Genomic DNA, 17,578 nt, shown 5'->3' with positions numbered 1-17,578 from the left:
AAACGTGTTACGATGGTCTAGTAACGACATTACAAGCCAAAAGATGTTAAGGGTGATTTCGTTGTTTTACATGTACCTATATAATAATAATATATGTATACACTTGTAAATAATATACATTTTTTCTCTAACGTAACTATGAGTACATTTTTTGGCACGTTAATACTAAATGCTCGAAAATAACGTTCTCAAATACTACACAGTTTGACGTTTCACTAAAAAAACTACTCAACTCTTGCGTTCGAAAATTGTGACCCGTGAAAAACAGACAATTTTAATTACGTTTAACACAAAAGTTCTACACTAAATAGAAAATTAATATGAAATACTATACTTTTAAGACTGTTATATTACTCATTTTAACACGCAAACACGATTCAGGCACATTTTACGCGTTATATGCCTATCGTGCAATGATTCAGGAAATGTTATGAAATGCTCCACCAACACATAAAAGTGACACTCAAAAAATAATAGGTTAACGAAAGAAAACAATATATAAATCGCCTTACGATATCATGTGTCACGTAATCGTTTTAGATATTTTGAACTATCAATTTACAGCGGCATTCAGATTATTATACTTATAGTTTTATAATGCAAAAATATAGGTAAATTCAGGAAAAGGAACAAAACTAAATGAAAATTTACTAAATTAAACGTAAACATTACGAAATAAATCAGTCATCGTGTCTAATTGCAGCAACAACAACACGTCAAATCCAGCATTTTCCATTAGCTTTAACGATTTTTATATGAACAAGCATCGTAATTACAAGCGATACACACGATTCAAAGAAAGAGGTAAATGAGGGGAAGCAGAGTTTTTGCCAAACTACTGGAGTCTGAACGAGACAACATTCAGACCGCCACCATTATTAATTAGTTGTATATCGTTCAGTTTAGACCCTTTTCGTGTATATACAGGAAGATGGGCTATAAATACCGAAATTATTAAAGAATGAACTTTTATTCGAAAAATATGATAAGGAAATAAATAATATTTATATTACGTATATAACTCTGATTATGTTACCTGTGTATAAAATATTTAATTAAGCATAGTTTACGTATGTCATCATGTAATAACTATAATATTACCTATAGGTAACTATATAAATTGAAGGGACAAAATAATATATGATTTTAAATTTTCGAAAGTCATTCACGATAAATTTATTGAACCCTATAGCTATGCTGAAATATACAAAAATATAAAGATTATAAATCACAAGGCAGTCATTTATATTGACACACTTGAAAGCGATTCGCCAAGGACATAAATAGACACCTGAGCGGAAACCGTCATGCAGAACCACCCTCGCGGGGCATGACTAATGATTAATGTATGGTGAGAACGAATTATTAAACGGAACGTGATCCGCAGGAAATTATTTGAAAAAAGACAAATTGAGTTCATAAAATGTAATCTAAGTAGAAAGAAATGAGAGGTTTTATTATCTTATGAAAAGTGAAATGGTCCAAATCATAAACGGTGACAACTCATTGGGAAATAGCCAAACCGCAAAAATTGTATATAATCGTGGTTTATTAAATAGAAATTTCACATTTGCATTCTCCAACTAATAACTACGAATACAATGTGTTATAAACTATTTGAATACAATAACAATATTGACTTTAAATAGGTAATATTATAAAATAAAAACATTTATGACAAAAATAACTATACCTAATATGAATGATTCGAATTATTTAGTTTTCAAAACAAGTTAACAAGTTAAAAAGTTTAAATTATATTATAAAGTATATTTATACACAAGTTTTATATTACCTATAGTTTGTTTGAAATAAACAAAAATATAAATCACAAATAAAAGTTTTGTATAATAGAACAATAAAAATAAATAAACAATATAGGTACGGTTTAAATACTGAAACTGACATTTATTTTACTATAGGCAATATCGGTAATGAATTTTAAAATATTCTTTAGTCACTGTCAGCCCAAATACTTTACTGCATAATATTCGTTATAATTATACTGTATTGTTTGTATCTTGTAAATTACGGATGAACTACACTTTCTATTTTATCTGCACATTTACACTTCTAATAACATTAATGAATCATAAATATGTATTAATAAGGAACCATTAATATACAATTAGGTTTATACAAAACCTAGTAGGAATTATGTGTAATTATAACATTTTATTCGTTTCTATGGAGATAAGCAAAACATTACGCAAAATCGGTTGAAAAACATAAATATCTGCGCCCAGCCCATAATTATGTTAAAAAATGCCAAAGCTTCTAATAAAAAGTGATAAACATACATTAATTTAAAAACAACATGATAATTTTCACCTACTTCATCCTCATAGTTTTAACTAGGTAACAAATGTGTTAATACCTTTACAAGTATTTATATAAAAATGGTAAGCCGGGAAAATCCCGATATCAAAGTTAGTTTTATAGCAGCTGTTTTAGATTTCTAAAAGACGCTAATGAAATAAATAAAATAAAATAATTATTTGTATATATAATGGATTAACAATAAATAACTAATTTCAATTTTATGCTGATCCTTCGGATGCAGTGATAAAAAAATTAGTTTATTAAATTTACTTGCTAAGTATTTACTAAACGAGCTCAATATTTCCTGGCATTATTTTTATCGCACAGACCAACTATCAAATATAGAATAAAACAAAATTTACCAACGTTTTTAATAAAATCATACTAAACAAATACTCAAGTTATACAATAGCAGATTTTTATTTTTGGTTGTCGGAACAAATCGTTATACTAGTAATAATAACCAGTAAAGAAGTAATTAAATAATTCCGTTAGTTCTGTAATACAACAGTCAAAAGACCACCTGAATGATTGAGTATGGTGCTCTAATAACCTAACCAATTTAATCTAATACCAGTATCATATTTGAAATTCTCAAATATTGAATTACACTTTACCAATGTAAAAATGTTACCATTGTAAAAAAAAGTAACACAAATTTAATATAGAAAAATAAGTATATAGGAAATCAGATATGACTATTTCATCGGCAGCGTATACGAGTAGTATAGGTCCACTTACTATTAGATTGACATGCTTGCCCTAACCTACTGGTACCTAGCAATAAACAATTCATTATTTAGGAATCGTGCTAATTACTTTTTGATCCTTCAAAGATAATATTGATTTTATTTATGAGGAAACTCAAATCAACAATAATAACTGACCTGTTGTAGTCTGTAATAAAACTATAATCGTATTCTATAAATTATAGTATAAACTCACGATACTCCCTAGGACTTAATTGTGTGCAATTACGATTGATTTTAGTACACGGGCCAATAGTTAAGAATTCATGAAAATCTGGGTGGATAAATAAAATATAAAAAAGTAATTAAAGTAAAAAGTAAAAAGTCAATAGGTTTCAAATTAGGTATAGACGTATAGCAGACTTACTCTTAGATTAAATGTCTAAACGATTAAACTTGTCTACTCGATCTAATATACGTAAATATAATAGCATAGCACAGGATACAACTTTAAAATAGTTATAGTAATTGCCCAAAGTTTCGAATAATTTAATCGTACAGTACCTGCGAATAACACTAGAAACAATTCACTTTTTCACAATATTCATTGCGTGTTAATACCACATATGTGCATATGTGCCACATACCATGTGTTGTATACCACATAGTTTATATATCAACATATCGTACCACTAAAATCCAATAATCCTACAATTTGATTTTTTTTTATTGTGAATATATATAATATATTTAAATAATTAAGACGTTGTATTTTTAATGAAAGACTTAACCTAATGCTATGAACTGAACTCTCGTCCGTTTGACTAAAACTGTAGATTGTAGGGTGTTAAAGTGAATAAAAAAATAAATAAATACTCGCCCATTCACGCTCACGCGTTCACCCACCCATCCATACACGCATACGCAACTCCAACCTATATCCACCCTCGATTTTATTGGTATTTGGGTCGACACTGATTGATCGACGTCGGCCGACGGCGTCCGATCCCGAAGATTTGTTGATTTTTTTTCCACCTCTCGCACACGGTTTTTGTTCGCTCTTCTTCACTACCACACACACACACACACACACACACACACACACACACACACACACACACAAACACTGACTCTACTTCCACGCACTTTTTCTCCGTCGACGTTTTATTATTAGTAGCGCTTTTTTAAACGATGCAGAAAGGTGTGTACGAGGGAAAAATCTGGCCGGCCGACAACAGGCCAGTCAAGGTGTGCGGCGCCGTTCGCACCCTGTCTACGCGTGCCAACAACACCGGTGCGCCCGGCAGCGGTTATACTCTCTCTATTAATAACCCCATCGCGTGCATGCCGCCGAATTCCACATATTAACATCCGCCACACCACCAAGAGTGAGAGAGACAGAGAGAAATAGAGACGGATAGAGTGAGAGACAGAGCAAACAACACTACACGCCGACGACAACTCTGACGACCCAATATTTTACCATACTCGAGCGCGAACGCGTACAAAACACCTGATGATAATGACACAGCCAACTCCACCAAAAAGTACACAGAAAATAATATAGCCGTGTACACAGTGACGTTGCCATAATGGTTATATTTGTGACAAAACCCTGACGCCTAGTCGCCGCTGTCCTCCTCGTCCATCATCTTCCCCTCATGCTCGTCCACCAAAACACCTCTGGAGGAGAAAACTGCGCGTGGTCTAGGGAACGGGCACGCGCGTACACGTGTCAACGTACTCGCCGCCGCCGTTGTATAACAATAGCGAGTTTATGATACCGTGGCCGGCGGCATGACGATCGGCCGTCGTGTCGTCGGTGCGGAACAAATGTGTTTACGTATGTACGCGCACGCAGTAACGGCGAATCCGTCTTCTAATTGGCACCGAAAAGTACGTTCGCTTGTCCGTCCGTCAGCCAACCCGCCACCCAACCACCCACACTAAGTACTGCACCACCACAAGCAGCTATCTATATACAACACAACCACCGCTACTCTATACAGTGGCTGTATTATTACACGCCGACGACACCATCGTCAACAGAGATTAATACGCGGCATCGGAGTAGTAGAAATTGCGAAACACGCGCGCGCTACGAGGTTTGGTGCCTAGTGGGGAGGTGGAAGATAGGAGGACCAGCTCCGAACGCTTGGAAAATTTAATTACGTAATATACCTAGTTTTCGAAAACCGCAAAATGCAATAATTCCCTGCGCGTAGGGACAACAGTTGAGTCGCGTATTACTACTCTCCCCTCGTTATACTCGTGATTCATTTAAGATTTGTCGTAAACCACTATACGATTTAATGTCACACCGATTAAGCCGGAAAACTTTTAGCGGGCATTGGCTCGTTCGTTAAGTAGCGCGTGGTTTGATTTGTTACCGAGTTTATACTTTATATTATACTCGTTAACAGTTTCATGAAAAATAATAACGACTGCATTGTTTTTGAATTAAAATTCGTGCTGTGTATATAGAACTACTTAACAAACACGCGATTTACTGAAGTTTTACAATACAAATTAATTTAAACAAAATAATGAAATTTATGAATTTAAATAAGTGATGACGAGGTTGGTATAGACGAATTAGACAATTTGACTAATGTCTTAAGGAATAGTATGATAATTTATATTGTGTGTCCCATGACATCAAAGTAATGTAAGACTAGATAAGAAATAAATAAAAGACAAAATAAATATGATCATGAATGTTAAAAACACAAAAATGCAAGTTAACACCAATTATCACTAACAAAGCATTTCTAATCAAAAATCCTAACTCATTTAACAAGTATATACCACTATATGATGTATGAAAAGAAACTCTGTTAATACTATTCAAATGTACATTATTTGCATCAAAAAATATAATGCTTTTGAAATATGAGCATAATATAGCTCGCATAAATGCATAATAATAATTCAACAGATATCTGGTACTTGGCATAAATTATTTAAATTTTAAACACAACTCATTGTTCCACTTTCTCGTTATTTTTGGTTGTTATTTAACTGAATTATGAAAATAATGCACCCAACATAATAATTAAAAACGTACGTGTTCTTAGGACATGGAGAATTAAAAAAATATAGGTACTAATTTTCTAGCGATGGCAACAAGCAAATTTAAAAAACTGACCTATATAGTAAAAATACCATTTATAATATCGTAATATTTATACATAAAAAATCAAAATTAGGATTTTGTTTAAAAATCTGGTTTCTGGTTAAAAAATTTTTAAGAATATACCGTTTATATTTCAAAATAATAACTATTTCAAACTACAAAATCAGTACAATATAATATTATTATATGTACTTAAAGAGTTCATTAGTGATTTCTTATATTTAGCAAGAAAAAAGCTATCAATTCTTTGACCTGTAATTTTATCCATCACAAGAGAATTGAGATCAATATCCATCACTTTTTGTTGCTCGGACTATCTTCATTCCTTTACTACCGGCAATTTAGGGCAACCCCGCCCCGTGTGAACGACAAACACTTGCGCAAAGGCTAATGTTGTTATAAAACACTCACAATAAAATAGTAAATTAATCTTTATCTCAAAAAATAAATTATTTATTTTATCAAAATTAATACAAAATGTCACTGAAAAAAATCAGACGCAAATTTTAAATTAAAATTAAGAGTAGGAATAAAAAATTTAATAAACGTTTTTTATATTACTTATTATATATTTTAGAAATTATTAAATCAATTATAAAAAAAATATTTATTCTTATTAACTTATTATAGGAATTGTATATTATAACGTTTATAGGTAATACGTTCGATACCTAAGCTAAAATAATAAACCTAAATTATATTTTGTATAAGTGTGCAAAGTATTGCACATAAAATATTTTTATTATGATATTAATAGGTGAGTTTTAACGTTATTTAAATACTAATGATATGTGCACTTTAACTCTGTTCGATTCCGCACATCGAAATATTAATAAACAATATTGGTGCCTACGTACACTTAAATCACGTCAATATTCATTATGTACATACCCATATTATACATACTAAAATCAAGTATAAAAAGTCAACAATCACAAATTAAGTACGTTCATAGAATTTTAATAAATGTTCGATTTTCAGCTAAATGCAAAACAGAATATTTGATAACACCAATATCAGAAACACAAACATAAAAGGTTTTGTATAAATTCGTCTAAACTATAAACCTTTATTTTATCACCGTCTAGAGTATTGCACCAAAAACTATTTTAAAATAGCATGAATAATGGCAAGCTACTCAACATTTAACACACAATTACACCCTTAGCTTTTGCATAATCAATTAATAAAAGATTCTTGTTATAGAAATCTGTAACATATTACAATTTTTAAATTTGAGATAAGTACTTATTGTAATTTTTTAACCTTGCAAGAATTATAATTGCACAACCATAATTAATAATTGTTGGGTATTCTTAGATTATTATTTTTATGTAGGTATTATTCATTACTTATATATTTATATCCAATATAATATTTTGTATGATTAATAAAAATTATTTATAATATTAACAAATGTGGAAATTTATTTATGTGAATACAACCAGAATATCGGTTGGACGCCAACAAACGCGGTTTATGAGAAGGTATAACATCTTACTATTTTTGTCGGAGAAAAAATTGCCTAACACTGTTCCTGTATTCCCCCCTGGCAAAATTCACTTAACGACAAAATATTTACTATCATCCTGGCAACACCAAGTGTGATGGCTGACATATTTATGTGTGCATTGAAAATGCTTATTGGCGAAAAATGTAATGCTTGGCACAAGTATATTGAAAAAAGATAATTCGTTAACACAAGAATACTCAACAAATCGAACAAGTGTGGAATTAAAACAAAAAATATTATAATAATAAATATCAGAATAAAGCATAATAGAAAAAAAAAGTTTATGCATATAAAATTGATTATATGAATGTATATAAATATTTCGCATGAAAAATGGAAATTGTTTTCAACATACCCATTTTTAAAGCTAAAGGTAGTAGGTAGGTACTATAAAACATTTTGCATACTTTTGTGAGTATTGATTCATTACACGATGAAAATGTATGATCAGATAATTTTAAAAAAGAATTCCATAAGACTAAATCGGAGTTCATTCGAAATCCGTTATATCCGAGGTTACATCTGAATCGATATAATAAAAAAACCACGAAAAAGTATACTTTTCGTACTACCATAATTTTGGAATATTACTGATCTCAGTTCAGATTCTCCATAGACAATGAAACCAAATGGATTTACTATGTATACTATGTATAATCAATGGTGTTACATAAACAGGTGACACACCAAAAATAACAGTGGACAGTGGTAGTTGTCACATGTAATGTGTGAATATATAGTTTCTGAAAACATAATAATATATCCAGTATCTATTAATAGTAGGTAATCATCTTCCTTCAGACGCAAACCACATTGCGGCGTAAAGCACACGATTAAACTACACACGATACACGAAATTGCATATACATAACCCCTTAATAAAAATATATAATATTATTATATACATTTATGCGTCAAACGCAAAATAATTAACTTTCGGCCTTCGATTTCACACCATATCTAATTATACCGGTATCCACTAAAATATAATACTCCTGGTATGCCCCATACACGCGGTACACGTACGATTTATTTATATATAAATTATACGAAGCCAAGAGAAAACGGGTGGCGCGGACGACCGATTCACTAATTGACAGAATATATGGCAATCATTACAGTATACCAAAATGGACAGCGATTACTTCGGTCGAGCTTACACCACGGTCACTGACGTAAAGCTAGTAAAGAACTTCACCCTGGTCAGGCGCATGCTTAAAGTTGCCACTGAACCAGTATCAGAATTACCAAGAAGTACCGGTGCCATGGTTACCGGCGTATACTATGGGTAAGACGGCCGTCTATAAATGTATATCGTAATCGCGTGATGGTAACCACGACATTTTCTGTCGACCAGTTTAAAGCAAAAGGTCGACGCGCTGTATGACTTTCAACAAAATATTTTATAGATGGAACAGTTTTTGAGACGCTGTACACGAGCCCGTTAATGCGTATCATAGTGATATAATACGTCTGTAGACATGAAATACGACGAAATTGTAACGATTAATGTACAGGTATAGTGTATTTTCTAGTACTATCACTCCGATTCGCCGAAATGCGTCGTCTGTTTTTCGAGGATTACATTCTGGGCGGCATGTGGTTCACCTATTATTCACAGGATGATCAATCTAGCGACAGAATATGCAGTTCTAAACGCCTCTAGGACATTTATTTAGAACTTATTGTATTTGGATAGGACATATTGAGTGACAACCAAGTATAACCTTGATAAAATAACCTTATAAGACGTGTAAACCGCAGTATATAAGTAATTAATTGATTTTCCATATTATGCTAATATTAATGCAAATAAAGAAGAATAACATTTCAAAAATGTACAATAAACATTCTATTAACGAATCCTATTCATAAATATAAATAATATTATCACTTATGTAAATAACTATTAAGTTAATTTTCGTAGGAAAATACAAATTATGATGAAAATATATCAAATACTGAATTTGCTTATTTAAATGATTATTTACTGGATATTTTACAAAAAGTAATTTTATCTTAAAATTACAAAATTATATCAACAATAATTTCCAGTTTCTTTTTTTATCATTAACTTTCATTAACTTAAATTAATACTTCCTACTTTACCATTTATTATATAATTTTAAAACTAGGTAAGTACTAATATTTTTGTACAAATATAAAACATACCTGAATATCAAATGGAGTCATAACATTTCCCTGGGAGTCAATAGCGCCTTGTTGTTGTTGAGCATTGTTGGCATGGTATGAATTGAGATCCATTTGATTTGGATCGCCTTGTACTTGGAATTGTTGGTGTAAAGGCATAGTCATTCCATGGTGATGATGATTCATTAGTTGTCCTTGGTGTAGTGCACCATGCAAACTGTCAATCACCACTACATTATTGGAACCAGCATTAGCTACTTGATTGCTTGATACTGAATTCATTGCATTTTTGTTGATTTCTTCTTCACATGGTGATGCTTGACGACTAAAACATCATATACAATTTATAAAATTTTTATGTAAAAATATATCAGGAAGTTTATTGCACATTAATATTGCAAGTTTTATTATTCAATAATATATACTGAATACATTTATGGGACTATACACATACAATAAATTATAGTTTAAGTAAATCAACTCAGAATCTGTTGTTTGTTATAATTACATAATATATCTTATTTTGTATGAATCACAAATTAATAACATTTATTTTTTAAATATCTAAGCATATTTTACATTGAAACTAAATGACAAATGACAAATTTAGTTTATAATTATATATATCAGGTGATTCACTAAACAAAACACACTCAATATTAAATCAATAAATGTTTTTAAAAATATTATTTTTACATAATTATATTTTCGAAAAAAAATTATATTTTTAGAGGATGTCTACACATAATTTGTTTTCTCTCTGACTCATGCTTAACATAGAAAATGTATGTTTAGTAGAACCAACCCTGTTACTTTTAATTCACCTATTATCAACATCAGTTAAGAACATTACATGTGTCCCTACAATGGCTTTTTTACGATATTTTAACTTTTATACAATTTATAATAATAAGCTTTTTTTAAATTGCAATAATTTATACACTCATAACATGCACAAAAATTAAATAATCATAAAATAGCCAACATGTTATTTTCTTAATTTAAAGTTTTTTTATTAGGTTAGGTTAGGTTAGATAGTATACTAATACTACCTTCACTCTAATTTTAAAAGTATTAACATGGCATTGGTTATGCTAAACGTAAATGTTTCACGTGGCTCAGAGTGAGTAAACAAATAGTATGCTGACGTCCAATAACCTTTTTTAATGACAACATACATTTTTAATTTTTGAATTTAATTTTTATACATTGCAATTTACCAAAAAATATTCTGCTTTGTACCTAATAACTAATAAGGAATTTAAAAAATTAGTTTTTAGATAAAAGAATCAGCAGTAAAGGTATAGCCATAGCAAGAAGTAAGTCAGAAATGCATTATACAAATAATTAATTACTATTTTTTATATAAAAAAACAAACAAACTATAGTTCAATCACTAAATACTGAAAAGTTACGTAAGGACCTACCACAAAAAATAATAAGAATATAAGTTAAGAAATACATAAATACAATATAAATAAAATAAAATATACTATACTCTATACATTATAAAAATATTTCGGGCAACATAAGAAAACACGTTCTATTCGCGCAACTATCCCCACTATAGTTGCTTATACTACTCATAAGCCCAACATGTAATCGCCCCACATGTGACACAACCCACTGTATCAGAAATATGGAGCACAACAATAAACGATCATTCTCGACATTTAACGAATCTGTAGACAGGAGGAATGCAACGCCGCAGAGTTATGTCATGATGCGCAATTCTTATTCTGATATAAGAAGATGTCGGTAAACCATGTTTTGTTTTATCTCTCTGACCCATGTACAGCATAGAACATTTACAGTATAACCAATTTTGTGTTTTTAGCATTTTTTATTAGAGTAATTGATCTATCATCAAACATTAAGTTAAAAACATTATCCGTGTTCTATGTGGACTCTTTTAGAATATTTCAATTTTTATGAGAGAAATAAGTTCATAAATTGTTACAATTTAAAATTATCAACTCTCTTTAAAATTAAATTATCCTAAAAATGACACCGAAGAATTGAGTTTATAACAACTATAAGTTTGATAATAGGTCAAATCACATTAATACTAAAGCTAATTACTCGAAATTGGATCTGCTGAACACAAATTTACCACGTTGTCAGTGAGTCGGAAATAAACAAATAGAGCGCAGACATCTTCTTATATAACATATTATAACCTTTTCTTCTTACTTTACACACAAATATTACGAAAGATTGAGTACATAATATTTTATTTTATAATATAATATATAATATATTATTTATAAATATAAGATATTTAAGATATATTATATAATAATTATTGTACCTAATATTAGTTTGGGTTATAAAAACAAACTGAACCAAACACAAACCAAAACTTGTAAAAAAATAATCAGAAGATTAAAATATATTTTACATTATTGATAAACTTAATTATTAAAAAATTAACTTAATCATATTATATCAAATAAAAATAATAAAAATAATGTCTTTCTAATGTCTTTCGACAAAACCAAGTTCAATTTTCAATTTTAAAACCGAACTGCTAGTTATTTAGTCCATTTTGATATTTGAATTAGACCAAATGAGTTTGGGTCATACATTTAGCAGTATCTAATATCACTAAATACTTATCATTCTGTTGTGAGATCAAATTTAAATTTATATTTAATTCATGGATATTTACTGTACAATTTGAAAGTATTAATAAATAAACATGATAAAAAAGGTGGATAAGTGGATGTCGCTCTGCTGTACAGTAGGTTACAAGTGGGTCACTGTAATGGATGGTGTTAAATTTGAATTCAATAATATAATATCATTGTATAAGAAAAACGATTCTGAGCGAAAACGGTCAGTCAGCCTATGATATTACCAAGTATATTTGATGATATTGTGAATAAAGTAATTTATATATAACCTATTTATGTGGAGCCTTGTTTTAAATTTTCAATCCTTAGCCATAAAAGTTAAACATTTTATACATTTTTAACTACAAAATAATTAATAAATTATAAATTTGATAAATGTCAAAATTTGAACTTTAAATGCTTATAAAAAAAAATTGTGCCTATGTATTTTTAATATTTTTCAACTGCAATTGTAACATTATATCAGGAGCCTTGCATTAAATTTTCATGCTTTTTTACACAACAAATAAAATTTTATTGATATTTATAGAAAAAAAAACTAAAAAAATTGAAAACTGACTAAGTCCGTAAACAGTTCAAAAAGAGTCAAATTATTTTCAAAATTTTATGGTGTATAGAAAATGCTAATATAAACATTCAGTGAAATTTTCAAGTATCTACAGTCATTCGTTTTTTAATTATAACAAAATAAGAAAATCGTTACATGAGAAATTGAGTGAATATCAAATGTTGTAAAAATATAAATTTCAGACGCTCATAAAAATTTAATTTAAGTTTCTTGTAGACGTTTTTTTTTTTTTGACAAAGGTAGACAAACTTATGAGTAATCTTATATTACATTTTCAAATCTTAGATTTAAAAAGAAAAAATTTTATGAATTCTCATCTCAAAATAATTTGCTAATTTTCGTGATTTTTCCGTATTTTGTCAAAATTTGAACTTTAAATGCTTATAAATAAAAACTGTGACTATTGATTTTTAATTTGTTTCATCTGCCTTTGAAAAAATAACCTAGGAGCCTTCTATTAAATTTTCAAGCTTTTTTACTCAACAGATAAAATTTTATTGATATTTATAGAAAAAAAAACTTAAAAAAATGGAAATTGACAATGTCCGTAAACAGCTCTAAATAAGTCAAAATATTTGGAAAATGTTATGGTGTATAGGAATTGCAATTATAAACATTCAGTCAAACTCCCCAAAGTACCAACTAGATTCACTTTCCTATCAGAAAAGTTACCGTTGACGAAAATCCAAGCACTTTTACCGTCCTAAAAGGTGATGATAGACACAACAATAAAAAAAAAAGTTAAAAAAATTTTAAAAAAAACACATCATTGTAATATCAATACATTCATCGCTTCGCTCAGAATCTAAAAGTAAATTGAAAAACTTAAAATACAAACTTACATAGGGATATATGCAGTAAGTAAATAATTATTTTAAATGTTATAGTTGGTTAATTTTTAAGAGAACATTATTTTAACTAGTAAAACTAAACCATTAATAGGGAGTGTAAATTTAATATTTGCATGTATGAAAAGAAAATTTTAAGTCATACAATTAAATAAATGTAATATAATGTATTAATTAGTCAATAAAAATTAAAATTATGATGAAATAACTTAAAAATAAATATTTTTATAATTTAAACAATATTAAAAAAAATACACATAAAATACTGAGAAAATTAATTAAATAAATAATACATTTGACTTACTGCTAATAATAAACAATCTATAATTACATTTCATCGCCTAGTTATACAAATATTAAAATTATAAATATTTACTAAATAAGATGATATATTCCTATATTTAAAATGTTCTATGTGAATTTTCTTAACAGTAAGAATACCAGCATTATTCATTTTTTTTAATAACCAATACAATAACCAATAATAATTTATTGAGATTTTGTATAATAAACTTATTAAATTCATTAAATATTTAAATATTTTAAAAGTACTTAATAAAATTTCAATATTTAAAACATTTTATTAGAATGTGGTAACAAAAATTCTATTTGATGAAAAATATATTGATTTTTGATCTGCTGTGACATAATTCTTTGAGATTTACTTAGCTGATGCTCTTTTAGTTTTGTAAAAACCTTAAGATCCTTTACCATATTTTTTAAAATTAAATCTAAGTGTTTATTAAAACATGAATTTATGACTTGGTGTCATGAAACAAAATTTCAAGATTTTAAAGATGTTTACTTAAGTATATTGTTTATCCAAAGTAGAAATTCAAATTTTAAAAAATGTTGCAATAAGTTTAATAAATTACGGCAAGCAATCTTAAGATTTTTAGTTTTTGAAGATTTAAAATCAGACCAGCAAAATTTTCAATTCTGTCACAGCTGAAGCATTTTTCTATTCAAAAAGTATTTTGAAATACAATATCAGATCCACTCTCATGTGGATGTACATGAGAATACTAATATGTATCATGGGCACAATGTGTAATACACTATTTTTTACTTATACTAACAAGTCATATCACACACTAAGCATGAATAATGATTGACTTATACAAGTATATAACCCCCATTGAAAATTACAGACTAGGACTAAGACACCACCATACATTGAATATGAGAACAAACCAGAATTAAAAATTTTAATATAATATACCATTTGAATGGATTTGATAAGAGTTGGATTACTTTGGTTCACTTCATTTTTTTAGAAATATAATTATCTTATTTTTCAACTATCTTAGTATATCATGAAAATTCTTATTTTTATGAATAAACATGCCTTAATTTGGATTCATATTATATAGTTTTAAAATCGAACTATTAGATGATTTTAAAATTAAGAATAAGTACTTAAGTAAACATTGAAGTATTAAACAAATTGCTAAAAATTAATCTAAGTATTTACTGGACACAATAAATTAAAAATTCAGAATCTAACTGAAGATCTATAGTTACGATAATTATAGAAAATTTACTGATTACATATATACAATATGTAAAAATTATAATATTTTTCTGGTAGGGTATAAGTTAAAAATATGTATTATATATAATAAGTAGGGTTGCCAACTTTTAATTTGGAAAATACCGGCCCAAGTGTACAAAAAAAGTCATTTTCAGTGAATTTTTATTTAATACTAATTTAATAAATTGAATAATATCTGAAACTGAACTCTATGAATATCACATATTCACGTTTGACAACACCATAGTAGGTACAAGGTACATACTAATCATACTACTTATAAAAATGTCAAAGTTGACGATAGACGTCTGAAGTCATTAAGATTATACGATATATTGACAGCAATATCTGATAACCAATTTCACAAAAACGATAAAATATTTATATATTTATATCAAAACTCTCAATCAGGTGAAAATACCGGCTTTTTATAGGTTAATACCGGCAACCAGCTTTCAGTCTATGGATGTGAAATAAAATGGAAAAATACCAGCCGGTTGGCAACCCTAATAATAGACTTTTCAATGTATTAAATATCTAGTACCAGTTTATTACTAATATAAAGTTAAAGTAAAATACGAAACTACCGATGTGGATAGAAAAACAAATATATTTGGAACTATAAAAACAGATAACAATTGAATTGTTTTAAAAGCTTCGTCACATAAACCAAATTTGTCTGAAAGCAGTTATTATTTATTCATAACTAATGTTGATAAAAAGGTTCAAAATATAAACCAAGACTACTAATTTCAAAGCAAAATTGAAAAACGTAAAAGATAAAAATAAAGTCTTAATAAATTGTATCATTATTTTAAAATACAGTAGAACCAAATCATTGTTAATTAATTAATTATATATATATATATATATAAATTACTACCAAAAACTAATTAAAAATAAATAATATCACATAACATAATAAAAAGAATCATATACAATTTCAAATTATCATAATTATTAAATATATAGTTGGCCAAAATGAACCAGCAACACTAACTTGATATATTTATCTTCGTCTAAGCCATTTTGTACAACTACCATACCATTTTGTTGAACAACAGTTGAACAATTTCCATTTTCCATTTCTTTTTTATTACTATTTACAGAATCATAGGGAGAACTCGGTGGTTTTTCTTTTTCTTTCTTTATAGTTTCACCATCATTAGAACTCTGAAAAAAACGGGCATTAATATGTCTTAGTATTATTAGTGTATTATATTTGAAGTATACATACAATAACTAAATTTCTCATTCTAGGCTCTAGGGGTTCCATTTTATTTGGTGTACTGGCTAAAACATATTCAACCATCTTCATACCAATTCCAGCTTCTGATGATCTCGGAGATAATATATTGCCAGAATCATTACCAACTGGAAAACCAGCCCCTCTCCTTGCTATAAAAAAAATAATTCAACATAAAATATTTATTATTTAGTTCTGACATATACCTAACCAAAATATATTTTTCTGTGATACTGGGGGATAGAGTTGTTTCTTACATCATAATTTGTTCTGATTTAATCTAATGCTAGGTATGTGTGATAGAATATTTTTTTATTTTTTTTTCATTTAAACCAATTTAAATTAATGAGTTTATTTAAATTTGTAATTATTTTTACTACATGCATATAGATTAATGTCAATTAACACTTCTTTATTAATAGTTGTGAAAACAATTCAACAATCAATAAGCCATCTATTAAAGCTATTATCTTAATTTGTAAACATACATCTGGCAACATGTAAAAATATAAAATACACAATTATTAGAATATTTCTTTGCTCCTTACAGATACACAATATTATGCATTGAGAACTAAAAATATGAATAAAAGATAAAACCGGTTCTGTTATTTGACTGCACTACTCTTGATGTAATAGTGAAAATGAAAATTATTAAGTAGAAGACTGGTTTTTTTTATAACTTTAGTATACTGCAGTGGTGCACAGTAACAACAACGTGAAGTAATGCTATTGAACTTGATTTATGTTGAATACATTATCTACGCTATTAAAATAACTAAATTGTCGCATTCTATTGTAAATGTTATTGGTAGATATATGCAGTGACTTACTTTTACAGAAGTACACATTATATAATATAATTAACAATAAGATCACAATATTTCAAAATGATTTTAAACTGTCTCTTTAAATGGTGACATGGGTAATTTAAT

The 17,578-nt window shown here is 28.3% G+C and overlaps 1 protein-coding gene across 10 annotated transcripts in view; it reads right to left on the bottom strand.

The window, feature by feature from the left end:
- LOC132937928 (maternal protein pumilio) overlaps positions 1-17,578 on the bottom strand; it is a 115,347-nt gene that overhangs the window by 72,541 nt on the left and 25,228 nt on the right. For all 10 annotated transcript variants that reach the window (XM_061004546.1, XM_061004545.1, XM_061004549.1 and 7 more), the window contains 3 exons: positions 16,635-16,795; positions 16,398-16,570; positions 9,833-10,136 (listed from right to left, as the gene is read on the bottom strand). In XM_061004546.1, coding sequence (XP_060860529.1) covers positions 9,833-10,136; positions 16,398-16,570; positions 16,635-16,795 — 638 coding nt within the window. The remainder of the gene's footprint in view (positions 1-9,832; positions 10,137-16,397; positions 16,571-16,634; positions 16,796-17,578) is intronic.

Source organism: Metopolophium dirhodum, chromosome 2, assembly GCF_019925205.1.
Source record: "Metopolophium dirhodum isolate CAU chromosome 2, ASM1992520v1, whole genome shotgun sequence".
Lineage (NCBI taxonomy): Eukaryota > Metazoa > Arthropoda > Insecta > Hemiptera > Aphididae > Metopolophium > Metopolophium dirhodum.
The sequence above is the reverse complement of the archived record's forward strand: the minus strand, read 5'-3'. Positions and strand labels throughout refer to the sequence as shown.